We start from the raw sequence: 22,219 nt of genomic DNA on the forward strand, positions 1-22,219 counted from the left end.
CTCCATCGTGTTGTATGGCATGACCACTGTGCTAAATGGGACAGATCTAGTAGCTCAGAACTGGGCATTCATTAGGCGCTGTGAGCCACCACCAGCAGCAGAATTTATTCCATCACAATCTGTAACCTCATGGCCTGGCATATCCCTCACTCTACCATTACCATCAAGCCAGGGAACAACGTTGGTTCAATGAAGAGTGTAGTAGAGCATGTCAGGAGCAGCACCAGGTGTATCTAAAAATGAGGTGCCAACCTGGGAGAGCTGCAACACAGGACTACATGCATGCTAAACAGCGGAAGCAGCCCAGATCCCACAACCAACGGATCAGGTCAAAGTTCTGCAGTCCTGCAACATCCAGTTGGGAAGAGAAGGCGCCATTAACATCCCCATCCTCAATGATGGCGGAGCCCAGTACGCGAGTGCAAAAGACAAGGCTGAAGCGTTTGCAACCAGAAGTGCCGAGTGGATGATCCATCTGAACTCTTCCTGCAGTTCCGACCATCACAGAAGTCAACCTTCAGCCAATTCGATTCACTCTAGGTATAATCAAGAAACAGCGGAGCGCACTGGATACAACAAAGGCTATGGGCCCTCACAACATCTGGGCTGTAGTGCTGAGGACGTGTGCTCCAGAACTAGCCTCGTCTCTAACAAGCTGATCCACTACAGCTACAAAAACACCATTACCCGACAATGTAGAAAATTGGCCAGATATGTCCTGTCCACAAAATGCAGGACAAATCCAAGCCAGCCAATTACCGCCCCATCAGTCCACTCTCAATCATCAACAAAGAGATGGAAGGTGCCGTCGACAGTGCGATCAAGGGCACTTACTCACCAATAACCTGTACCGATGCTTAGTTTGGGTTCCGCCAGGACCACTCAGCTCCAGACTTCCATTACAGTCTTGGTCCAAACATGGATAAAAGAGCTGATTACTAGAGGCGAGGTCAGAGTGACATCAAGGCAACATTTGATTAAGAGTTGCATCAAGGAGCCCTAGTAAAATTGAAGTCAATGGGAATCAGGAGGTAAACGCTACACTGGGTGGAGACATACCTAGCACAAAGGAAGATGGTTATTGTTGTTGGAGGTCAATCATCTCAGCCCCAGGACATGGATGCAGGAGTTGCTCGGGACAATGTCCTCGGCCCAACCATCTTCAGCTGCTTCATCAATGACCTTCCCTCCATCATAACGTCAGAAGTGGATTGCATTCACAACTCCTCAGATAATGAAGCAGTCCATGCCCAAATGCAGCAAGACCTGGATGACATTCAGGCTTGGGCTGATAAGTGTCAAGTAACATTCGTGCCACACAGTGCCAGGCAATTACTATCTCCAACAAGAGAGAGTCTAACCACTGCCCCTTGACATTCAATGGCATTACCATTGCCTACTCCCCCACCATTAACCAGAAACTTAACTGGACCAGCCATATAAATACTGTGGCTATAAGGGCAGGTCAGAGACTGGGTATTCTGCGGCGAGTGTCCCACCCCCTGACTTCCCAAAACCTTTCTACCATCTATAAGGCACAAGTCAGGAGTGTGATGGAATACTATCCACTTGCTTGCATGTGTGTAATTACAACAACACTGAAGAAGCTCGCCACCATCCAGGACAAAGCAGCCCACTTGATTGGCACCCCATCCACCACCTTAAACATTCACTCCCTTCATTACCAGTGCAACGTAGCTACAGTGAGTACCATCTACAAAATCCACTCAGCAAGGTTTCTTCAACAGCACCTCCCAAACTCACGACCTCTACAGGGACCATCTAGAAGGATAACAGCAACAGACACAAGAGAACACCATCACCTCTAAGTTCCCCTCTCAGTCACACACTATCCTGATTTGGAAATATATCGGCATTCTTTCAACATCGTGGGTCAAAATCCTGGAAACTCCCTCCCCACCAGCAGTATGGGAGTACCTTCACCACACGGATCACCACCCCCTTCTCAAGGGCAATAACTACTGGCCTCACCAGCGCTGCCCATATCCCAGAAACAAATTTTTAAAAAATCTATTGATCTCAGTCTTAAAGATTTGAATTGACCCAGAATCCACAGCCTTTTGCAGGAGTGAATTCCAGATTTCCACTACCCTTTATGTGGTCTACCCAAATTTACTAAATGTGGCCACCTGGAAGACCCGGTAAAATCTTTGTTGTTGCTCTGATCAAACAATCTAATGGTGAGTTTACACTATACAAAAATATTTATATTATGGGACTAACTGTGAAGTTCCCCCTCCCACACTGCCCGTACTGCACTTTTTTAACCAACAGGTGACAAGCCCCGCCCCCCTCCCGGCCGAATCATTCCATGCGTGTAGTGCCGAGCAGCAGGACCTGAGGCCTCGATGGCGACGGGAGGGAAAGAGACAGATGGAGTGACATTGGGAGAGAGAATGAGACAGAGGGAGAGAGAGGTAGCAAGAGAAAGAGAGTGAGAGACATTGTAGAGGCAACTTCTTCTGATCACTCTTTGTATCTCAGTATCTGGTTTATAGTCCTCAGTTTCTCTCACAGTGTAGAGGGAGCTTTACTAGAGAGGGCGGCAGGCTTGGGCCCGATGGAGAGAGAAGTGGGACCCCGAACCAGAAGTGGAACCCTGTGACCGACCGCGCCTCCAGCTGAGTTGCGAGCCGCGAGCCTCTGACCGGGCCCCGAGCCGTGCATTAACCGCGAGTCCCAAGCGGGTGATGAAGAGAGAGCGGGGGGGGGGGGGGGGCGGGGGGGAGGAGAGAGTGTGCTCGGGGGAGGGAGGAGTGAGCGAGCTCGGAGGATGGGGGGAAAGGGAGATCTTGGGGGAGAGTGAGAGGCTGGTGGGGGCTGGGAGGGAGAGGAAGAGAGACGGGGGGGGGGGGGGGGGGGAAAGGAAGAGAGACGGGGGGGGGGGAAAGGAAGAGAGACGGGGGGGGGAGGGAAAGGAAGAGAGACGGGGGGGGGAGGAAGAGAGACGGGGGGGGGGGGAAAGAGAGGGTGGGGGGGGGAGAAGAGAGGGTGGGGGGGGGGAGAAGAGAGGGTGGGGGGGGGAGAAGAGGCGCTGGGTGGGGGGGGGAAGAGAGGCTGGGTGGGGGGGGGGGAAAGAGAGGCTGGGTGGGGGGGGGGGAAGAGAGGCTGGGTGGGGGGGGGGGAAAGAGAGGCTGGGTGGGGGGGGGGGAGAGAAGAGAGGCTGGGTGGGGGGGGGAGAGAAGAGAGGCTTGGGGGGGGGGGGAGAGAAGAGAGGCTTGGGGGGGGGGGGAGAGAAGAGAGGCTTGGGGGGGGGGGGGAGAGAAGAGAGGCTTGGGGGGGGGGGGGGGAGAGAAGAGAGGCTGGGGGGGGGGGGGAGAGAACAGAGGCTGGGGGGGGGGGGGAGAGAAGAGAGGCTGGGGGGGGAGAAGAAGAGAGGCTGGGGGGGGGAGAAGAAGAGAGGCTGGGGGGGGGAGAAGAAGAGAGGCTGGGGGGGGGGGAAGAAGAGAGGCTGGGGGGGGGAGGGGGGAAGAAGAGAGGCTGGGGGGGGGAGGGGGGAAGAAGAGAGGCTGGGGGGGAGGGGGGAGGGGGGAGAAGAGAGGCTGGGGGGGGGAGAAGAGAGGCTGGGGGGGGAGAAGAGAGGCTGGGGGGGGAGAAGAGAGGCTGGGGGGGGAGAAGAGAGGCTGGGGGGGGTGAGAAGAGAGGCTGGGGGGGAAGGGGGAGAAGAGAGGCTGGGGGGGGAAGGGGGAGAAGAGAGGCTGGGGGGGGAAGGGGGAGAAGAGAGGCTGGGGGGGGAAGGGGGAGAAGAGAGGCTGGGGGGGGGAAGAGAGACTGGGGGGGAAGGGGGAGAAGAGAGGCTGGGGGGGGGAAGAGAGGCTGGGGGGGGGAAGAGAGACTGGGGGGGGGGAAAGAGGCTGGGGAGGGAGAGAAGAGAGGCGGGGGGGGGAAAAGAGAGGCGGGGGGGGAAAAGAGAGGCGGGGGGGGGGAAAGAGAGGCTGGGGGGGGGGGAAGAGAGGCTGGGGGGGGGAGAAAAGAGAGGCTGGGGGAAAGAGAGGCTGGGGGGGGTGTGGGGGAAAGAGAGGCTGCGGGGGGGGTGGGGAAAGAGAGGCTGGGGGGGGGTGGGAGAAGAGAGGCTGGAATGGAGGGGGGAGAAGAGAGGCTGGGGGGGAGGGGGGAGAAGAGAGGCTGGGGGGGAGGGGGAGAAGAGAGGCTGGGGGGAGGGGGAGAAGAGAGGCTGGGGGGGAGGGGGAGAAGAGAGGCTGGGGGGGAGGGGGAGAAGAGAGGCTGGGGGGGAAGAGAAGAGAGGCTGGGGGGGGAAGAGAAGAGAGGCTGGGGGGGGGGAAAGAGAGGCTGGGCTGGGGGGGAGAAGAGAGGCTGGGGGGGGAATAGAGGCTTGGGGAGGGGGTGGGGGGGAGAGGTTGAGGGGGTGGGGCGAGAGAGGCTGCGGGGGGGGGAGAAAGGGGGGAGATGGGCTGTGGGGGGGGCGAGGGTGGAGATAGGCTGTGGAGGGGGCGAGGGGGGAGATAGGCTGTGGGGGGGGCGAGGGGGGAAGATAGGCTGTGGGGGGGGCGAGGGGGGAAGATAGGCTGTGGGGGGGGCGAGGGGGGAAGATAGGCTGTGGGGGGGGGCGAGGGGGGAAGATAGGCTGTGGGGGGGGCGAGGGGGGAAGATAGGCTGTGGGGGGGGGCGGGGTGGGATAGGCTGTGGGGGGGGGCGGGGTGGGATAGGCTGTAGGGGGGGCGGGGTGGGATAGGCTGTGGGGGGGGCGGGGTGGGGTAGGCTATGGGGGGGATAGGCTGTGGGGGGGGCGGGGGGGAGAGGCTGTGGTGGGGGCGGGGGGGGGGGGGAGAGGATCTGTGGGGGCGGGGGGGGGGGGAGGCTGTGGGGGGGGGAGGCGCGGCGGGGGGGGGGGAAGGAAGAGGCTGCAGGGGGCTCACGGGAGCTTGTTTTGTGCATGTTCTCGGTAACGAGTCCCGAGGTGCTCAGCGCCCTCCCAGATGCTCTTCCTCCACTTCGGGCGATCTTTAGCCAGGGATTCCCAGGTGCCAGTGGGAATGGTGCACTTTATCAAGGAGGCTTTGAGGGTGTCCTTGAAATGTTTCCTCTGCCCACCTGGGGCTCGCTTGCAGTGTAGGAGTTCCAAGAAGAGCGCTTACTTTGGGAGTCTTGTATCGGGCATGCAAACAATGCAGCCTGCCCAACGGAGCTGATCAAGTGCGGTCAGTGCCTTGATGTTGGCCTGACGGAGAACATTGATGTTGGTGTGTCTATCCTCGCAGGGAATTTGCAGGATCTTGCGGAGGCATCGCTGGTGGTATTTCTCCAGCGATTTGAGGCATCTACTGTATATGGTCCACGTCTCTGAGCCATACAGGAGGGCGGGTATCACTGCAGCCCCGTTGACCATAAGCTTGGTGCCAGATTTGAAGGCCTGGTCTTCGAACACTCTTTTCCTCAGGCAACCGAAGGCTGCGCTGGCGCACTGGAAGTGGTGTTGGACCTCATCGTCGATGTCTGCTCTTGCTGATAATAGGCTCCCGAGGTATGGAAAGTGCTCCACGTTGTCCAAAACCGCGCCATGGATCTTGATGACTGAGGGGGCAGTGCTGTGTGGCGGGGTCAGGTTGGTGGAGGACCTTTGTCTTACGGATGTTTAGTGTAAGGGCCTGCTTTCATACATCTCGGTGAAGATGGTGACATGACTTGGAGTTCAGCCTCTGAATGTGAGCAGACGCAAGCGTCGTTCGCGTACTGTAGTTCGACGACAGAGGATGGGATGGTCTTGGATCTGGCCTGGAGGCGACGGGGCCTCCATGTTTCTCCAGGCTGCTGCTCGCCGCTCCATTTATGGCCCTGACCTGCCGCTGGTGTTTCCTCGCAGGTAAACTATAGCAACCTACTGGCCAATTTGCAAATCTGTTTAGTAATGGATTTACCTAATGTTGTCTAATTTGGAAATTAACAACTGCCTAAAGTAAACTGACAAATTCCTTCAGTGTGGAATTATAAATGAAGCTTCAGCATTATGATTTTCTGAGACAAGTGCCATGAATATAGCAAGAACATCCCAAGACGCTTCACTAATAAGATCCGTTAAGTTTACCACTATTGCATGCTGTTCACTAATTCTCTGTCCTAACAAGAGCGAGCAAAGCCACATAATGTGTTCATATGCACAGCCAAGTATAAATTATTGTCCTCCATTGGCAAAAAAATAATAGCAGTATACAATTTGGGGAGAATGTGTTTGTTTGAAATGTAAGAAAGCCTGGTTAAAAAAAAGTTTGTTGTTCAGAACTACTGTCTTATGTATCTGATTGAAATAATCCACAAAATAATCGGTGAGATATTGCTAGTAAGGAAAACTTACGCTCACAGCAGCCCAAAGATTTAAAAGATTCTGAGCCATATTCCAAATCCTGCATAGAAACAAGCTGAGGGAAAGGAGTTCACACTCCCAAAATATATTTCATAAACTGGGATCATTGGGTGCTCCCCCATTGTAGTTTGTAGTGGCAGGAAATACAGCAAACAGAATTCTTAGTCAGCTTGGAGAATATCACTGATGAACCACAATTTTCCATAATGGGTAAAATGGGGTTGAATGTGCAGGTTTGCTTGAGGTGTGCAATCCCTCCCCCTTAATTTGAATGGGCTACAGGCACAGGGAAGGCTTGCCCAGAAAGCATGCTGTGTGGCACAATTATCTGGGGGAACAGAAAAACCAGTGAGGCAGCAGCTAGCCATTATAAATCACGTGATCTGGACCAAAAAGTGGAGAAATTGATTTCAATAGCACAGCGGAGACATGTGGGCAACACTGCTCCTTTGATGCTCAAGAGTTGCAGGTCCTGCTGCACGGTGCATTCTTCAGTAAAAGCAGAGATGCAAGCTGCATAGAGGAAGGTTGCTGACCGAGTCTCTGCAGTCATCCAGGTCCCTTACACCTGGGTGCAAATGAGGAAAACATTTACTGGTCTCATGTGAGCCAATCAAGTATGGCACAGACATATATGGTCAGATACTAACAGATCATTAATTGACTTAAAAACCTCTTTGCATGTGGTCCATAGAATTGATATGAGAAACCCTGATGCCCACATGGGTGCCTTCTGCAACAACTTGCACTTGAAGGAAACATACCACCCAGAGAAAGCTCAGAGTCCTGTCAGCTGATGCTTCTTTCCATGGGGAAACTGATGAAAGTGTTGCCCCTTGCAAACACAGCATCCGTAATCTGCTTGATGCAGGTGTGCACCGCAGAATGCTGGCTTGACATGTCCTTGGGGTGGCTTGGAAGGATCTGGTAACATAGAAACATAGAAAATAGGTGCAGGAGTAGGCCATTCGGCCCTTCGAACCTGCACCACCATTCAATAAGATCATGGCTAATCATTCACCTCAGTACCCCTTTCTGCTTTCTCTCCATACCCTTTGATCCCTTTAGCCGTAAGGGCCATATCTAACTCCCTCTTGAATATATCCAATGAACAGGCATCAACAACTCTCTGCGGTAGGGAATTTCACAGGATAACAACTCTCTGGGTGAAGAAGTTTCTCCTCATCTCAGTCCTAAATGGCTTACCCCTTATCCTTAGACTATGTCTCCTGGTTCTAGACTTTCCCCAACATCGGAAACATTCTTCCTGCATCTAACCTGTCCAGTCCCGTCAGAATTTTATATGTTTCTATGAGATCCCCTCTCATCCTTCTAAACTCCAGTGAATAAAGGCCCAGTCGATCCAGTCTCTCCTCATATGTCAGTCCAGCCATCCCTGGAATCAGTCTGGTGAACCTTCGCTGCACTCCCTCAATAGCAAGAATGTCCTTCCTCAGATTAGGAGACCAAAACTGAACACAATATTCCAGGTGAGGCCTCACCAAGGCCCTATACAACTGCAGTAAGATCTCCCAGCTCCTATACTCAAAACCCCTAGCTATGAAGGCCAACATACCATTTGCCTTCTTCATCACCTGCTGTACCTGCCTGCCAACTTTCAATGACTGATGTACCATGACACCCAGGTCTCGTACCTCCCCTTTTCCTAATCTGCCGCCATTCAGATAATATTCTGCCTTCGTGTTTTTGCCCCAAAGTGGATAACCTCACACTTATCCACATTGTACTACATCTGCCATGCATTTGCCCACTCACCTAACCTGTCCAAGTCACCCTGCAGCCTCTTAGTATCCTCCTCACAGCTCACACCGCTACCCAGTTTAGTGTCATCTGCAAACTTCATATTGCGCTAACCCATTCCGAATGCTGTCTTGTGTGTCATCCTGCAGCAGATGGTACAACTGTGGCAATCTGACTTTTGGGAGACTCGAATGAGTGTAGTTGGAACACCTCAGGACTCATTGCACTTGCATTTGATAGCCCCTCATGATCTCCTCTATCATTTAGAGCATCCAGCAAATTTTAAAACCAATGCTCATGACTTCATATGGTGCCATTTAAATGTCAAGTATTAAAAGATTGGGAGATTTTTTTGAAATGGTAGAGTTCCCAGCAGAAATGAATTAATACATTGAACAAAATGCAGCAGAAATGTTTACAAAATGCAAGAAAAATCGCTTTTCCATTAATAAGGACCTTTATTACCTTTGAGCCGTGCTTGATTAAGTCATGCACCAGCATCCCTGATATGCTAATTTCAAATGGGTGAACAGCATGACTTAGGCAGTCTCAGCCACAGCTGGGAATTCCAACAAGACGCCTCATTTAAATACTCAATGTAAAGCAGGTTCAAGCATGTCAATAACACAACCTCATGTATGCATTCGTAATCACTGGATGGGAAATCAGGTATTCATAGCAATGGGCCCTGCTTGTGAGACTCCACTTTGCCTCAGGCAAGCCCCGTGGGGTTCAAGGGAATTACTAGAATAAGAGGCCTGCCTCCAATTTCCCTCATTTTCTTCCATCATTTATGTTGCAGTTGCATCACAAGCTAAGAAAATATTGTAGTGCAATTCAAAATAAAGACATTTTGCCACATTTTTTTTTAAACAATTGCAGTGTTCCTTTGAACTTAAAGTTTGCAGATCAACAGTGCAATTACATTGCTTGGACCCATTGATACTACAGACAGTTCACTAATTCATGGAAAACAATGCATTCAAGGAATTCAATTCCTAAAACGCCAGTAAAAATTCTGGAATTCTAGGTCAGAAAAAGAGAATTTAACTTATTCAAACACAACACCCCAGTGGCCTTACTTGTAAATTCAGATAATTGTAGAATTACATACATAGGATTTATAGCACAGAAACAGGCCATTCGGCCCAACCAGTCCATGCCGACATTTATGCTCCACTCGAGCCTCCTCCCATCTTTCCTCATCTAAATCTATCAGCATAGCCCTCTATTCTCTTCTCCCTCATATGCTTGTCCAGCCTCCCCTTAAATGCATCTATGCTATTCTCTTCAACCACTCCCTGTGTTAGCGAGTTCCACATTCTCGCAACTCTTTGGGTAAAGAAGTTTCTTCTGAATTCCCTATTGGATTTCTTGGTGACGATCTTGTATTGATGGCCCCTAGTTATGCTCTTCCCCACAAGTGGAAACATTCTCTCTCTATCCAATCTATCAAAACTTTTCATAATTTTAAAGACCTCTATTAGGTCACCCCTCAGCCTTCGTTTTTAAAGAGAAAAGAGACCCAAGCCTGTTCATCCTTTCCCGATATGTATACCCTCGTATTTCTAGTATCATCCTTGTAAATCTTCATTGCACCCTCTCCAGTGCCTCTGTATCAGAACTGCACTTAGGACTCCAAGTACGGTCTAACCAAAGTTCGATAGATTTAGCATAACTTCCCTACTTTTCAATTCTATCCCTCTAGAAATAAACCCTAATGCTTGGTTTGCTTTTTTTTAATGGTCTTGCTAATCTTTGTTGCAACTTTTAGTGATGAGTGTATTTGTACTCAGAGATCCCTTTGTTCCTTTACCTCACCTCGACTCGTATCTTCCAAGTAATAAGTGACCTCCCTATTCTTCCTACCAAAATATACTACCTCACTTTATCTGTGTTGAACTTCATTTGCCAATTATTTGCCCATTCTGCAAGTTTATTAATGTCCATTTGTAATTTGTTGTAGTCCTCCTCAATATTGACTAACCCCCCCCCCCCCCAACCCCTCAACCCCTCAACTTGGTATCATCTGCAAATTTAGAAATTGTGTTTTTGATTTCAAAGGCTAAATCGTTAATGTAAATTGTGAACAGCAGTGGTTCCAGCACAGGTCCTTGTGGAACACCACTACCCACCTTCTGCCACTGTAAATGTAAAACCCTTTACAAATTACATCCTTTGTGACTGTGACAAAGGTAAACTGTTATACAGGTAACTCTCGATTATCCGGGTCCCTCGGGGATCGGGCTATTCCGGGAAAACGATTTTGTCGCTAGGGCGACTGCACGTACTTGGCGAAAATGTTTGCGTCCCAAATTTGACGTGGAAAGGTAAAAACGTGGGCAAGGACACGGTGAACCCTATTGTGTTGGAAGCGGATATTTTTAAACTCTCTGGAGTGGGAACATTCAATAAATAATTCATTGCACCCAGGGCTGCAGTTACTCACTGATGTCAGCGCTTTCGTGCAAAATGTGGACGGTGCAGAAAGTGGTCAACGCAGGACTGTGTGTGAGGTGGGTTTAATGCTCGTGTGCAAGAGCACGTTAAAGAGTAGTTTGGACAGGAGCTTTGCATTGCTTTCTGTTGCAGTTGGGATCAGCTTGTTTTCGGGTGCTGAGATTAGAAAAACAGCGAAATGTCCATCTCGGTGCATCTGTACACAGGACACTATCACAGTTTTTAAAAGTGCAGTTGCAGCGGGTTCTCCATTAGATCCGTGTACAGATAGTCGAGAGTTGTCTGTATATGTAAAACTGTAAATACTTTGTTTAACCACCAGAGGGCTCATCACCTGGGTCCTAAGGGATCCCAGAATCCCTTGGGAGCACCTGTACACAAGGAGGCCTCACAGGCTGAAGAGGCACTCTGGAGACCTGTAATAAAGGACTGCGGTCACACATTACTTTGAGCTGACAGTATCTGGTCAGATTCTTTATTCAAGACATAACAACTGGCAACGAGATACAGATGACGAACCCCACTGCAACAATGCAGAGAACCGTGGGCATCCTGGAGAAATTTTCGGAGGGAGATGATTGCAAAACCTTCGATGAGCGACTCAACCAATACTTCGTGGCCAACGAGCTGGAAGGAGAAGCGAACGCTGCCAAACGAAGGGCGATCCTCCTCACCGTTTGCGGCGCACCAACATATGGCGTCATGAAAATTCTGCTCACTCCAGCGAAACCCACAGAGAAGTCATACAATGATTTGTGCACACTGGTTCAGGAGCATCTAAACCCGAAGGAAAGCGTTCTGATGGCGAGGTACCAGTTCTACACGTACAAGAGGTCTGAAGGCCAGGAAGTGGCGAGCCATGTCACCGAGCTAAGGAAACTTGCAGGACACTGTAAATTTGAAGCACACTTGGAGCACATGCTCAGGGACTTCTTTGTACTTGGCATTAGCCATGAAGTAATACTTTGCAAACTTTTGACTGTAGAGACCCCAACCTTGAGTAAAGCCATTGCGATAGCCCAGGCGTTCATCGCCAGCAGTGCCAAAACCAAACAAATCTCTCAGCATATGAGTGCTACTGCAAGTACTGTGAACAAAGTAATGTTGCTTTTGAATCGTAACGTACAGGGTAGGACTCACATGCCCGCAGTTGCATGTCCGCACATGTCTGAGTCTACCATGAAGGGTGGTGAATGCAAGGTCATTAAAACCTTGTTGGCGCTGTGGAGGTTATCATCGCTTCCATTCATGCCGCTTCAAAGGATACGTTTGTAAGGACTATGAAACAATGGGACACCTCCAACGTATGTGCAGGCGAGCTGCAAGCCCTGCTAATCCTGCAAACCATCATGTTGCAGAGGAGGACAGATCCACGGTGGATCACGACGAACGAGAGCCTCAGACTGAGGAGGCAGAGGTATACATTTACCACAAAGTGTCCCCCGATAATGCTGAAGGTTGAATTAAATGGACTCTCGGTGTCAATGGATCTGGACATGGGCACGGGCCAGTCCATAATGATAAGACTTTCGATAAATTGTGGTGTTGCAAGGCCTCAAGGCCAGTCCTGACTCCCATTCGTACTAAACTAAGGACGTACACAAAAGGAACTGATTCCCGTAATCGGCAGTACAACTGTAAAGGTCTCCTACGATGGAGCGGTGCACAATTTACCACTCTGGATAGTACCGGATAGTACTGGGAAAGATACGCTGGAACTGGGACAACGTCCGAGCGCTCTCGTCTGTTGATGACACTTCATATGCCCAGGTCCTAAACAAGTTCCCCTCGCTGTTCGAACCAGGCATCGGGAAGTTCCAAGGAGCAAAAGTGCAGATCCACTTGATTCCGGGGGCGCGACCCATCCATCACAAAGCGAGTGCAGTACCGTACATGATGAGAGAGAGGGTGGGATCGAGTTGGACCAGCTGCAAAGAGAGGGAATCATTTCGCCGATCGAATTCAACAAGTGGGCCAGTCCGATTGTTCCAGTCCTCAAGTAGGATGGCACCGTCAGAATCTGGTGATTACAAAGTAACTATCAATTGTTTCTCCCTGCAGGATCAATGCCCGCTACCAAAGGCAGACGACCTATTTGTGACGCTGGCGGGAGAAAAAACGTTCACGAAGCTGGACTTGACCTCGGCCTACATGACACAGGAGCTGGAGGAATCGAAAGGCCTCACCTGCATCAACACGCACAAAGGTCTCTTCATTTACAACAGATGCCCCTTTGGGATTTGATCAGCCGCGGCGATATTCCAGAGGAACATGGAAAGCTTGCTGAAGTCGGTCCCACGCACCATGGTCTTCCAGGGCGACATCTTGGTAACAGGTCTGGACACCGTCGAGCACCTGCAAAACCTGGAGGAGGCTCTTAGTCGGCTTAATCGTATGGGGCTCAGGTTAAAACGCTCGAAGTGCGTTTTCCTAGCGCCTGAAGTGGAGTTCCTGGGGAGAAGAATCGCGGCGGACGGCATCAGGCCCACCGATTTGAAGACAGAGGCAATCAAGAACGCACCGAGACCACAGAATGTGACGGAGCTGCGGTTGTTCCTAGGACTCCTGAACTACTTTGGTAACTTCTTACCGGATCTTAGCACACTGTTAGAACCACTGCACTCTTTTACTGCGTAAAAGAGATGAATGGATATGGGGTAAAAGCCAAGAAAATGCCTTTGAGAAAGCTAGGAAGCTGTTCTGCTCAATCAAATTGCTTGTGTTGTATGATCCATGTATTAGCATCTGATGCGTCGTCATACGGTGTTGGGTGTGTATTGCAACAAGCTAATGAATCAGGGAAATTGCAACCGGTTACTTATGCATTCAGAAGTCTGTCTAAGACCGAGAGGGCCTACAGTATGATCGAAAAAGAAGCGTTAGCATGTGTTCATGGGGTAAAGAAAACGCATCAATATCTGTTTGGGCTCAAATTTGAATTGGAAACCGACCATAAGCCACTCATATTCCTCTCTTCTGAAAGTAAAGGGATAAATACAAATGCATCGGCCCGCATCCAGAGATGGGCACTCACGTTGTCCGCATACAACTTTGCCATCCGCCACAGGCCAGGCACAGAAAACTGTGCCGATGCTCTCAGTAGGCTACCACTGCCCACCACAAAGGTGGAGATGGCAGAGCCCGCAGATTTAGTCATGGTAATGGAAGCATTAGAGAGTGAGCAGTCACCTGTTACCGCCCGACAGATTAGAACCTGGATGAGCCAGGACCCCTTACTGTCCTTAGTAAAAAAAACTAAGCTCTACGGAAGTTGGTCTAGCGACCCGTTAGAAATGCAGGAAGAAATAAAGCCGTACCAGCGGCGCAGAGATGAAATGTCCATACAGGCAGATTGCCTCCTATGGGGTAATCGGGTAGTGGTGCCAAAAAAGGGCAGGGACACTTTCATTAGTGGCCTCCACAGTACCCACCCAGGCATTGTAATGATGAAAGCGATAGCCAGATCCCACGTATGGTGGCCCGGTATTGATGCAGACTTAAAGTCCTGCGTGCACAAATGTAACACATGTTCACAATTAAGCAATGAACCCAGGAAGACGCCACTAAGTTTATGGTCCTGGCCCTCCAAATCGTGGTCCAGGGTCCATGTCGACTATGCAGGCCCATTCTTGGGAAAAATGTTCCTTGTGGTTGTAGATGCGTACTCCAAATGGATTGAATGTGAGATAATGTCGGCAAGCATATCCGCTGCCACTATTAAAAGCCTGCGGGCCATGTTTGCCACGCACGGCCTGCCTGATGTCCTTGTGACAATGGGCCGTGCTTCACCAGTGCCAAGTTCAAAGAGTTCATGACCCGCAATGGGATCAAACATGTCACATCTGCCCCGTTTAAACCAGCGTCCAACGGTCAGGCAAAGCGACCAGTGCAAACAATCAAGCAGAGCTTGAAGAGGGTAACTGAAGGCTCACTGCAGACTCGCCTATCCCGAGTCCTGCTTAGTTACCGCACAAGACCCCACTCGCTCACTGGGGTCCCTCCCGCTGAACTGCTCATGAAAAGGGCACTTAAGACAAGGCTCTCGTTAGTCCACCCTGATCTACACAAACAGGTAGAGAGCAGGTGGCTTCAACAGAATACATATCATGATCACGCAAATGTGTCATGCGAAATCGAGAATAATGATCCTGTATTTGTGTTAAATTATGGACAAGGTCCCAAGTGGCTTCCTGGCACCGTCGTGGCCAACGAGGGGAGTAGGGTGTTTCAGGTCAAACTTTCAAATGAACTCACCTGCAGGAAACACTTGGACCAAACCAAACTCAGATTCACAGACTATCCAGAACAACCCACAATAGACTCTACCTTTTTCGACCCTCCCACACATACACAAGTGGCAACCGACCCAGCGGCTGACCACGAAGCAGAACCCATTACCTGCAACAGCCCAGCAGGACTCACCACACCCAGCAAGGCCAGCTGCGCAGCAGCCCAGCGAGGGCCCAACAAACGACTCACCAAAACCAGCATTTGCACCGAAACGATCAACCAGGGAAAGGAAGGTCCCAGGTCGACTCTCATTGTAAATAGTTATACTATTGACTTTTTGGGGGGGGGGCGTTGTTATATATGTAAACCTGTAAATACCTTGTTTAACCACCAGAGGGCTCATCCCAAGGGATCCCACAATCCCTAAGGAGACCTCACAGGCTGGAGAGGCACTCTGGTGACCTGTAATAAAGGACTGCGGTCACACATTAGTTTGAGCTTACAGTATCTGGTCAGATTCTTTATTCAAGACATAACATAAACTATCCCTCTTCGTCCTTCTGGACCTGTCTGCAGCCTTTGACACAGTTGACCACTCCATCCTCCTCCCAAGCCTCTCCACCAATGTCCAGTTGAGTGGGACTGCACTCACCTGATTCCATTCTTATCTATCTAATCGTAGCCAGAAATCCCCAGCAATAGCTTCACTTTCCACTCCCACATCGTTACCCCTGGTGTTCCCCAAGGATCTGTCCTTGGTCCCCTCTTATCCTCATCTATATGCTGCCCCTTGGCGATATCATCCAAAAACACAGAGTCAGTTTCCAGATGTACGCAGACGACGCCCAGCTCTACCTCTCCACCACTTCTGTTGACTCCTGCTTGGTATTTAAATTGTCAGATTGCTTGTCTGACATCCAGTACTGGATGAGCAGAAATTTTCTCCAATTATATACTGGGAAGACCGAAGCTATTATCTTTGGTCCCCGCTACAAACTGCGTTCCCTAACCACTGACTCCATCCCTTTCCCTCTCCCTAGCATCAATCTGAGGGTGAACAAGACTGTTCGCAACCTCGGTGTCATATTTGACCCCAAAATGAGTTTACAGCCACATATCCGTGGCATAACTAAAACCGCCTTTTTCCACCTCCATAACATTGCCCACCTCCGCCCCTGCCTCAGCTCTTCTCCTGCTGAAACCCTCAAGCATGCCTTTGTTACCTCTAGACTTGACTATTCGAACTCACTCCTGGCCAGCCTTCCACATTCCACACTACATAAACTTGAAGTCATCCAAAACTCAACAGCCCGTATACTAACTCGCACCAAGTCAAGATCACCCATCACCCCTATGCTTTCTGACCTACATTGGCCCAAAGTTAAACAACGCCTCAATTTCAAAATTCTCATCCTTGTTTACAAATCACTCCATGGACTTGCTCCTCCCTATCTCTGTAACCTTTTTCAGCCTCACCATCCCACAAGATGTCTGTGTTCCTCAAATTCTGGCCTCTTGAATATCCCTCATTATAACTGCTCAAGCATCGGTGGACGTGCTGTCAGCTGCCTGGGCCCTAAGCTCTGGAACTCCCTCCCTAAACCTCTACGCCTCGCTACCTCTCTTTCGTCATTTAAGACGCTCATTAAAACCTACCTCTTTAAACAAGTTTTTGATCATCTGCCTTAATTTCTTCTGTGGCTCGGTGTCAAATTTATCTGTTTGTCTGTAACACTGTTGTGAAGCGCCTTGGGACATTTTACTAATAATAAAAGTTATTATTATTCACTTCTAATCTCTGCTTTTTGTCTTGAAGCCAGCTAGCTATCCATTCTGCTACTTGTCCTGACTCCGCATTCTCTGACCTGAATTCATTAGTCTATTATGGGTACCTTATCGAAGGCCTTTTGAAAATCTAGATAAATTAGATCTACTGCATTACCATTATCTTCTCTCTCTGTTACCTCTTCAAAAAATTTAATAAGGTTGGTCAAGCAAGATTTTCCCTTTTGAAATCCATGCTGACTGTTTATTATTATACTTTTTGTTTCGAGATGTTCTTCTATTCTCTCCTTTAGTAGGAAGTCCATTATTTTTCCCATCATCAATGTTAAACTGATTGGTCTATAATTCCTTGGACATGTTCTATCCCCCTTCTTAAATATAGGTACTACCTTAGCTATCCGCCAGTCCTCTGACACTACACCTTTTTCTAACAAATTATTAAATGCTATCACTTCCCTAGATTATTTAAAAATGCATGGATGCAATCCATCCGGACCAGGGGTTTTATCCTCTTTGAGTTTGATTAATTTATTTAATATATCCCTGTTTTAATTTTAAATGCACTTATCTCATTACTCATCTGATCATTCAATGTCATGGCTACCTGTTCTATCTCCCTGGTAAATACCGAGGCAGAAATATTAATCATTATTTTGCTATCTCCCTATCATTATCTGTGGTATTGTCCTGTCTATTCCCATCCCGACAGTCCTTTTTTATTGATGTGCCTGTAAAATATTTTACTATTCTATTTTATGTTCTTTGATAATTTAATTCCATAGTTCCTCTTTGCCCTCCTAATTGTTTATTTGATTTCTCTCCTAATCCCTTCATTTTCGCTCTTATCATGCACTCCTCTGCTGTTTATGTACTTAATGTATGCCTCTTTCCTTACCCTCAATTGTTTCCTTATGTCTTTATTCATCCATGGAGTCTCATTCGTGTTGGTTTGTTCTTTCCTTTTAGCAGAATATATTTTTCCTGCACTCTGTTGAACACAGTTTTAAATGTTTCCCATTGTTGTTCTACATCGTTGTTTGCCAATATTGTTGCCCATTTTATCTTCGCAAGTTCTATTCCCAGCCTTTCAAAAATCAGCTTTTCTCCATACTTATGTCCTTCTCAATTATCATCTTAAAGCGTATTATATTATGGTCACTATTGCCCAGATGTTCCCCTACTTTTACCTCTCATATCTACTCTGGTTCATTCCCCATTACTAGACCAAATAGTGAATCCTCCATTGTTCGGCTTTTTACATATTGGGTTAGAAGGGAGTCCTGTACACATTGAAGGAACTCCAATCCGTTAGCCCCTTTACCTACCTCTTCTGTCCAATTAATATTGGGATCGTTGAAATCCCCCATGATTGTTTTTCTGTTTTTTACTCAAAAACTGTAAGCACACCATTGCTTTAGTTTTATATCAAGAGCAGCAGCAAAACCTTTGCACTCACTTGGTGTACATCCTGTTGGAAAACACAAAGCTGGAGACGCTGGTGGAGTCGAACCTTTCGATGCTGCCAGATGTTCTCCAGCTGTCGCTGATGGTGGAGGACCTCGTGAATAATGTCCAAGACATGATGAACAGCCTTTGAATAATTGGCTGTTGCCATTAATGAGTCAGCACTGCCAGGGGTCAGAGGTCGCTGGAGTTTATCCAGCAGAGCTTTCCCATCTTGACTCACCTGCATAAGTTAAAACATCATGAACATGAACTAAAAATTAAACTACATATATAAAAAAACAAATTAAAATCTAAACTGATCTAAAGTGAAATCAAACTAAATCAGGAATCACTGAAAATACATTAATGTATTTTCTAAGTTTTACAGTTATTTACTAACCTTTTATATTTAGGATTTAAAGGAACATTATATGCATTTTTCCTTCCTCTTCTGGAGGCAGTACATAGTGGGATACAGTTCTACAGGGGCAGCATTTTTTATTTGTGAGCCAAGACAATGAGTGTCAGAAGGCTTTTTGGCTGTGGCGAACTCCAGATCTGAGTCTGATCCTGTTCTCATCCAATGTCCATAAATTCAGATATTGCCACTAGATAGCACAGGTGTTTGGATGACTTTTCTCTCCACAGTTCAGGTGCACTGAGGTGCATGTAAATTACAGTTCCTCCGCAAAGCCTGACTAACTCAACATAGCTTGGGAATCCAATCTGGGACCTTCTGGTCTGTATTTTTAGTGCTATACCATACGGTGCGCCTTTACCAACAGGTCATCGGGGAACTACTTAATTTAATTTTCAACAAAATGTTAAACTTATCCTGCTTCAGGGTATTGTTTTGGAAACAAATTTAGAAGTGCATTTATAAATTGTTGTGCAACACACTCTCAACTACAGTGGTCCCCAAAAAGGATGCTAAGCCATAGGAGAGATTAGATGGGGGGTGGCAAGAGGTTGGTCAAAGATGTGGGTTTTAAGTTAAGTCTTAAAGCAGAAGAGGCAGAGGAGTTTAGGGAAGGAATTCCAGAGATTGAGATCTATCTGGTTGTCAATGGTGGGACATGCACAACAGACCAGAGTCAAAGTAATGAAGGGTTTGCGGAGTTGCAGTGCTGGAGACAGTTACAGAGGGAGGGAAAGGTGAAGTGATTTGAACACAAGGAATGGAATTTTAAATGTGAGGCGTTCAGGCGCACCGAGAGCCAATGTAGATCAATGAGGACAGGGACATGCATAAGTGTGACTTGGTGTGGTACAGGATATGGGCAACAGAGTTTTGGATGAACAGACGTGTGTGGCAGGTGAAGGTTGGCCAAGAGAGCATTGGTGTAAACAAGTCTGGCAGTGACAAAGGAACATACGAGAACTTCCATCAGCAGATGGGCTGAGGTAGGGATGAATGCAGATAATGCAGCAGAAGTAACAGTAGGGTCTTCATCATGGAGAGGATGTGTATTTCGAAGCTTAACTCAGGGTCAAAGACTCCATGATTGCAAACAGTTTGGTTCAGTGTGCGATAGTGGCTGGGCCAGTGGATGGATTTGCTGGCACGAGTAGGGAGCTTGGGATAGCTGAAGTTTTTCCAATATACAGCTGCAGGAAAGTTTGGCTCATCCAAGACAAGCTGTTGGACAAGCAGTCAGACAGCACAGTGGAGGGGTTGACAGTGGTGGTGGAGAGATAGCATTAGATATATTCAGGAAATACGTGAACTAAAAACAGAAAATGCTTATTTTGGGTCATCGACCTGAAACATATGGGCTCAATTTTCCCCAATTATCTGCGCCATATTTTTGGCGTAAATTAAAATCTCCAAGTTTCCCCAAAGTTTCTGTGCCAACGTAATTCACTTAGGTACGATTTTTTTAGGCTACGTTTTTTTAACCTCATTGGGGGCGTAACCTGCCACCCATGCCAATTCTGGCCATTTAAGCAAGTTTGGCCAACTAAGATTTTTTTTTAAAGATGCCATATGTGACCGCTCTGAAAAACCTTCTGGGCAGTTAACAAAATCAGCACAGATAAGAGAATCAACGCAAAAGATCCAGTTCCACGGCCGGGACAGCAGCGACGGAGAGGGGGAGGCATTCGATGAGGGCCAGGAGTGGCACTGGCTCCGGGGAGGGGCGGCCTTTCAGCCTGGGCTAGAAGCGGCACAGGCACCAGGGGAGGGGAGGCCTTTCGGCCTGGGGTAGGAGCAGCACTGGCTCTAGAGGGAGGGAGGCCTTTCGGCCTGGGCTAGAAACGGCACCGGCTCCAGGGGAGGGGAGGCCTTTCGGCCTGGGGTAGGAGCAGCACTGGCTCCAGAGGGAGGGAGGCCTTTCGGCCTGGGCTAGAAACGGCACTAGCTCCATGGGAGGGGAGGCCTTTCGGCCTGGGGTAGGAGCGGCACCGGGCACCAGCTCTGGGGGAAGGGAGGCCTTTCGGCCTGGGCTAGGAGCGGCACCAGCTCTGGGGTTAGGGAGGCCTTTCGGCCTGGGCTAGGAGCGGCACCAGCTCTGGGGTTAGGGAGGCCTTTCGGCCTGGGCTAGGAGTGGCACCAGCTCTGGGGTTAGGGAGGCCTTTCGGCCTGGGGTAGGAGCAGCACTGGTTCTAGAGGGAGGGAGGCCTTTCGGCCTCGGCTAGGAGCGGCGTGGGCTACAGGGAGAGGGAGGCCTTTCGAGCTGGGCTAGGAGCTGTGCCGGCTCCAGGGGGAGGGAGGTCTTTCAGCTGGGCCAGGAGCGGCGCCGGCTCCAGGGGAGGGGAGGCCTTTCGGCCTGGGCTAGGAGCGGCACCAGCTCTGGGGTTAGGGAGGCCTTTCGGCCTGGGCTAGGAGCGGCACCAGCTCTGGGGTTAGGGAGGCCTTTCGGCCTGGGGTAGGAGCAGCACTGGTTCTAGAGGGAGGGAGGCCTTTCGGCCTCGGCTAGGAGCGGCGTCGGCTACAGGGAGAGGGAGGCCTTTTGAGCTGGGCTAGGAGCTGTGCCGGCTCCAGGGGGAGGGAGGTCTTTCGGCTGGGCCAGGAGCGGCGCCGGCTCCAGGGGAGGGGAGGCCTTTTGGCCTGGGCTAGGAGCGGCACCAGCTCTGGGGGGAGGGAGGCCTTTCGGCCTAGGCTAGGAGCGGCACCAACTGGGGGGGGGGGGGCTTTCCAATTCATATCGTTTACAGGATAGACTTTTGGCACAAAGACTCTTTAAAATTTTCATGTTGCTAAGCTGTTGCCTTAAATAGCTGCAATGTGAAAGGTGCTTGTGCAGGTTCTGTGAGCTGGCCAGATTGTCTTGTATGTTTCACTTTCCAGCTTCAGTCCGCAGTGTCCCCCTCGTTACCCTGGCAACCCAAATTTTTTGCCGCACATCTTAGGCTCCACCCACAGAGCTTCAGGACAATGTGCACTGGGGTCACAAGTTAACACAGGGAAACTTTCAACTTTTTTTTGCCGTAATCGGGCCCAAAAAAAACAGACTCAACTCTTCAAAGAAGCAAGAAAACGGCACTGGGGAAAATTGAGCCTATTAACTTTGTTTCTCTATTCACAGATGCTGCCTGACCTGCTGAGTAATTCCAGCATTTTCTGTTTTTATTTTAGATTTCCAGCATCAGCAATATTTTGCTTTTTGAAAGTAAATATGTAGAAGGTGCTCTATTTGTTTACAAAGCAAACATTAGATACTAAAAGAAAATTTAAACTTAGCATAATCCTTTTAGTGACAGAATTGCTAAAGGTCTACCTCAATATTCTCCCTCAAAATGAAGCCATGTTACTCCTTTAACAGTAATTGTTCCTGCAAAAATTTTCATGGGTGTTAGTTTTTAAAAAAAATTATTATACACAATATATTGTGTGTGAAAGCTGCAGAGAGCATGTGTATCTGTTCAGTGGAAAGCAGCCTACCAGTTCATCAATCTAATAAAAATGTAACTCTAACTGCCCATTGTATAAATTATAGACTTTAATATTCCAAACTCTACTTCTAGTTTGTAAAGAGTACAGCTTGCATTCCTGGATTAAAGAGGTAAAAAAAAAAATCAGCCAAACTTCTTGCTCTTGACTGCTATCCACTGGTCCCTGCTGGAAATTGCACAAGCATGCACGTTGATTGAAAACAGGATCCAGCTTGGCTGCGATAATCTCACAATCGAATCAGCTAACAGTTTCTGTTGACCTTTACTTATTAAGAGTGACCACTCATGACTGCTGGAACT

At 48.9% G+C, this 22,219-nt stretch overlaps 1 protein-coding gene across 3 annotated transcripts in view; it reads right to left on the minus strand.

Annotated features, from left to right (window-relative positions):
• Positions 1 to 22,219, minus strand: part of LOC139264385 (triple functional domain protein) — a 760,938-nt gene that overhangs the window by 386,931 nt on the left and 351,788 nt on the right. For all 3 annotated transcript variants that reach the window (XM_070880754.1, XM_070880753.1, XM_070880752.1), the window contains exon 9: positions 18,033 to 18,263. In XM_070880754.1, the coding sequence (XP_070736855.1) occupies positions 18,033 to 18,263 (231 nt within the window). The remainder of the gene's footprint in view (positions 1 to 18,032; positions 18,264 to 22,219) is intronic.

Source organism: Pristiophorus japonicus, chromosome 5 (assembly GCF_044704955.1).
Source record: "Pristiophorus japonicus isolate sPriJap1 chromosome 5, sPriJap1.hap1, whole genome shotgun sequence".
Taxonomy (NCBI): domain Eukaryota; kingdom Metazoa; phylum Chordata; class Chondrichthyes; family Pristiophoridae; genus Pristiophorus; species Pristiophorus japonicus.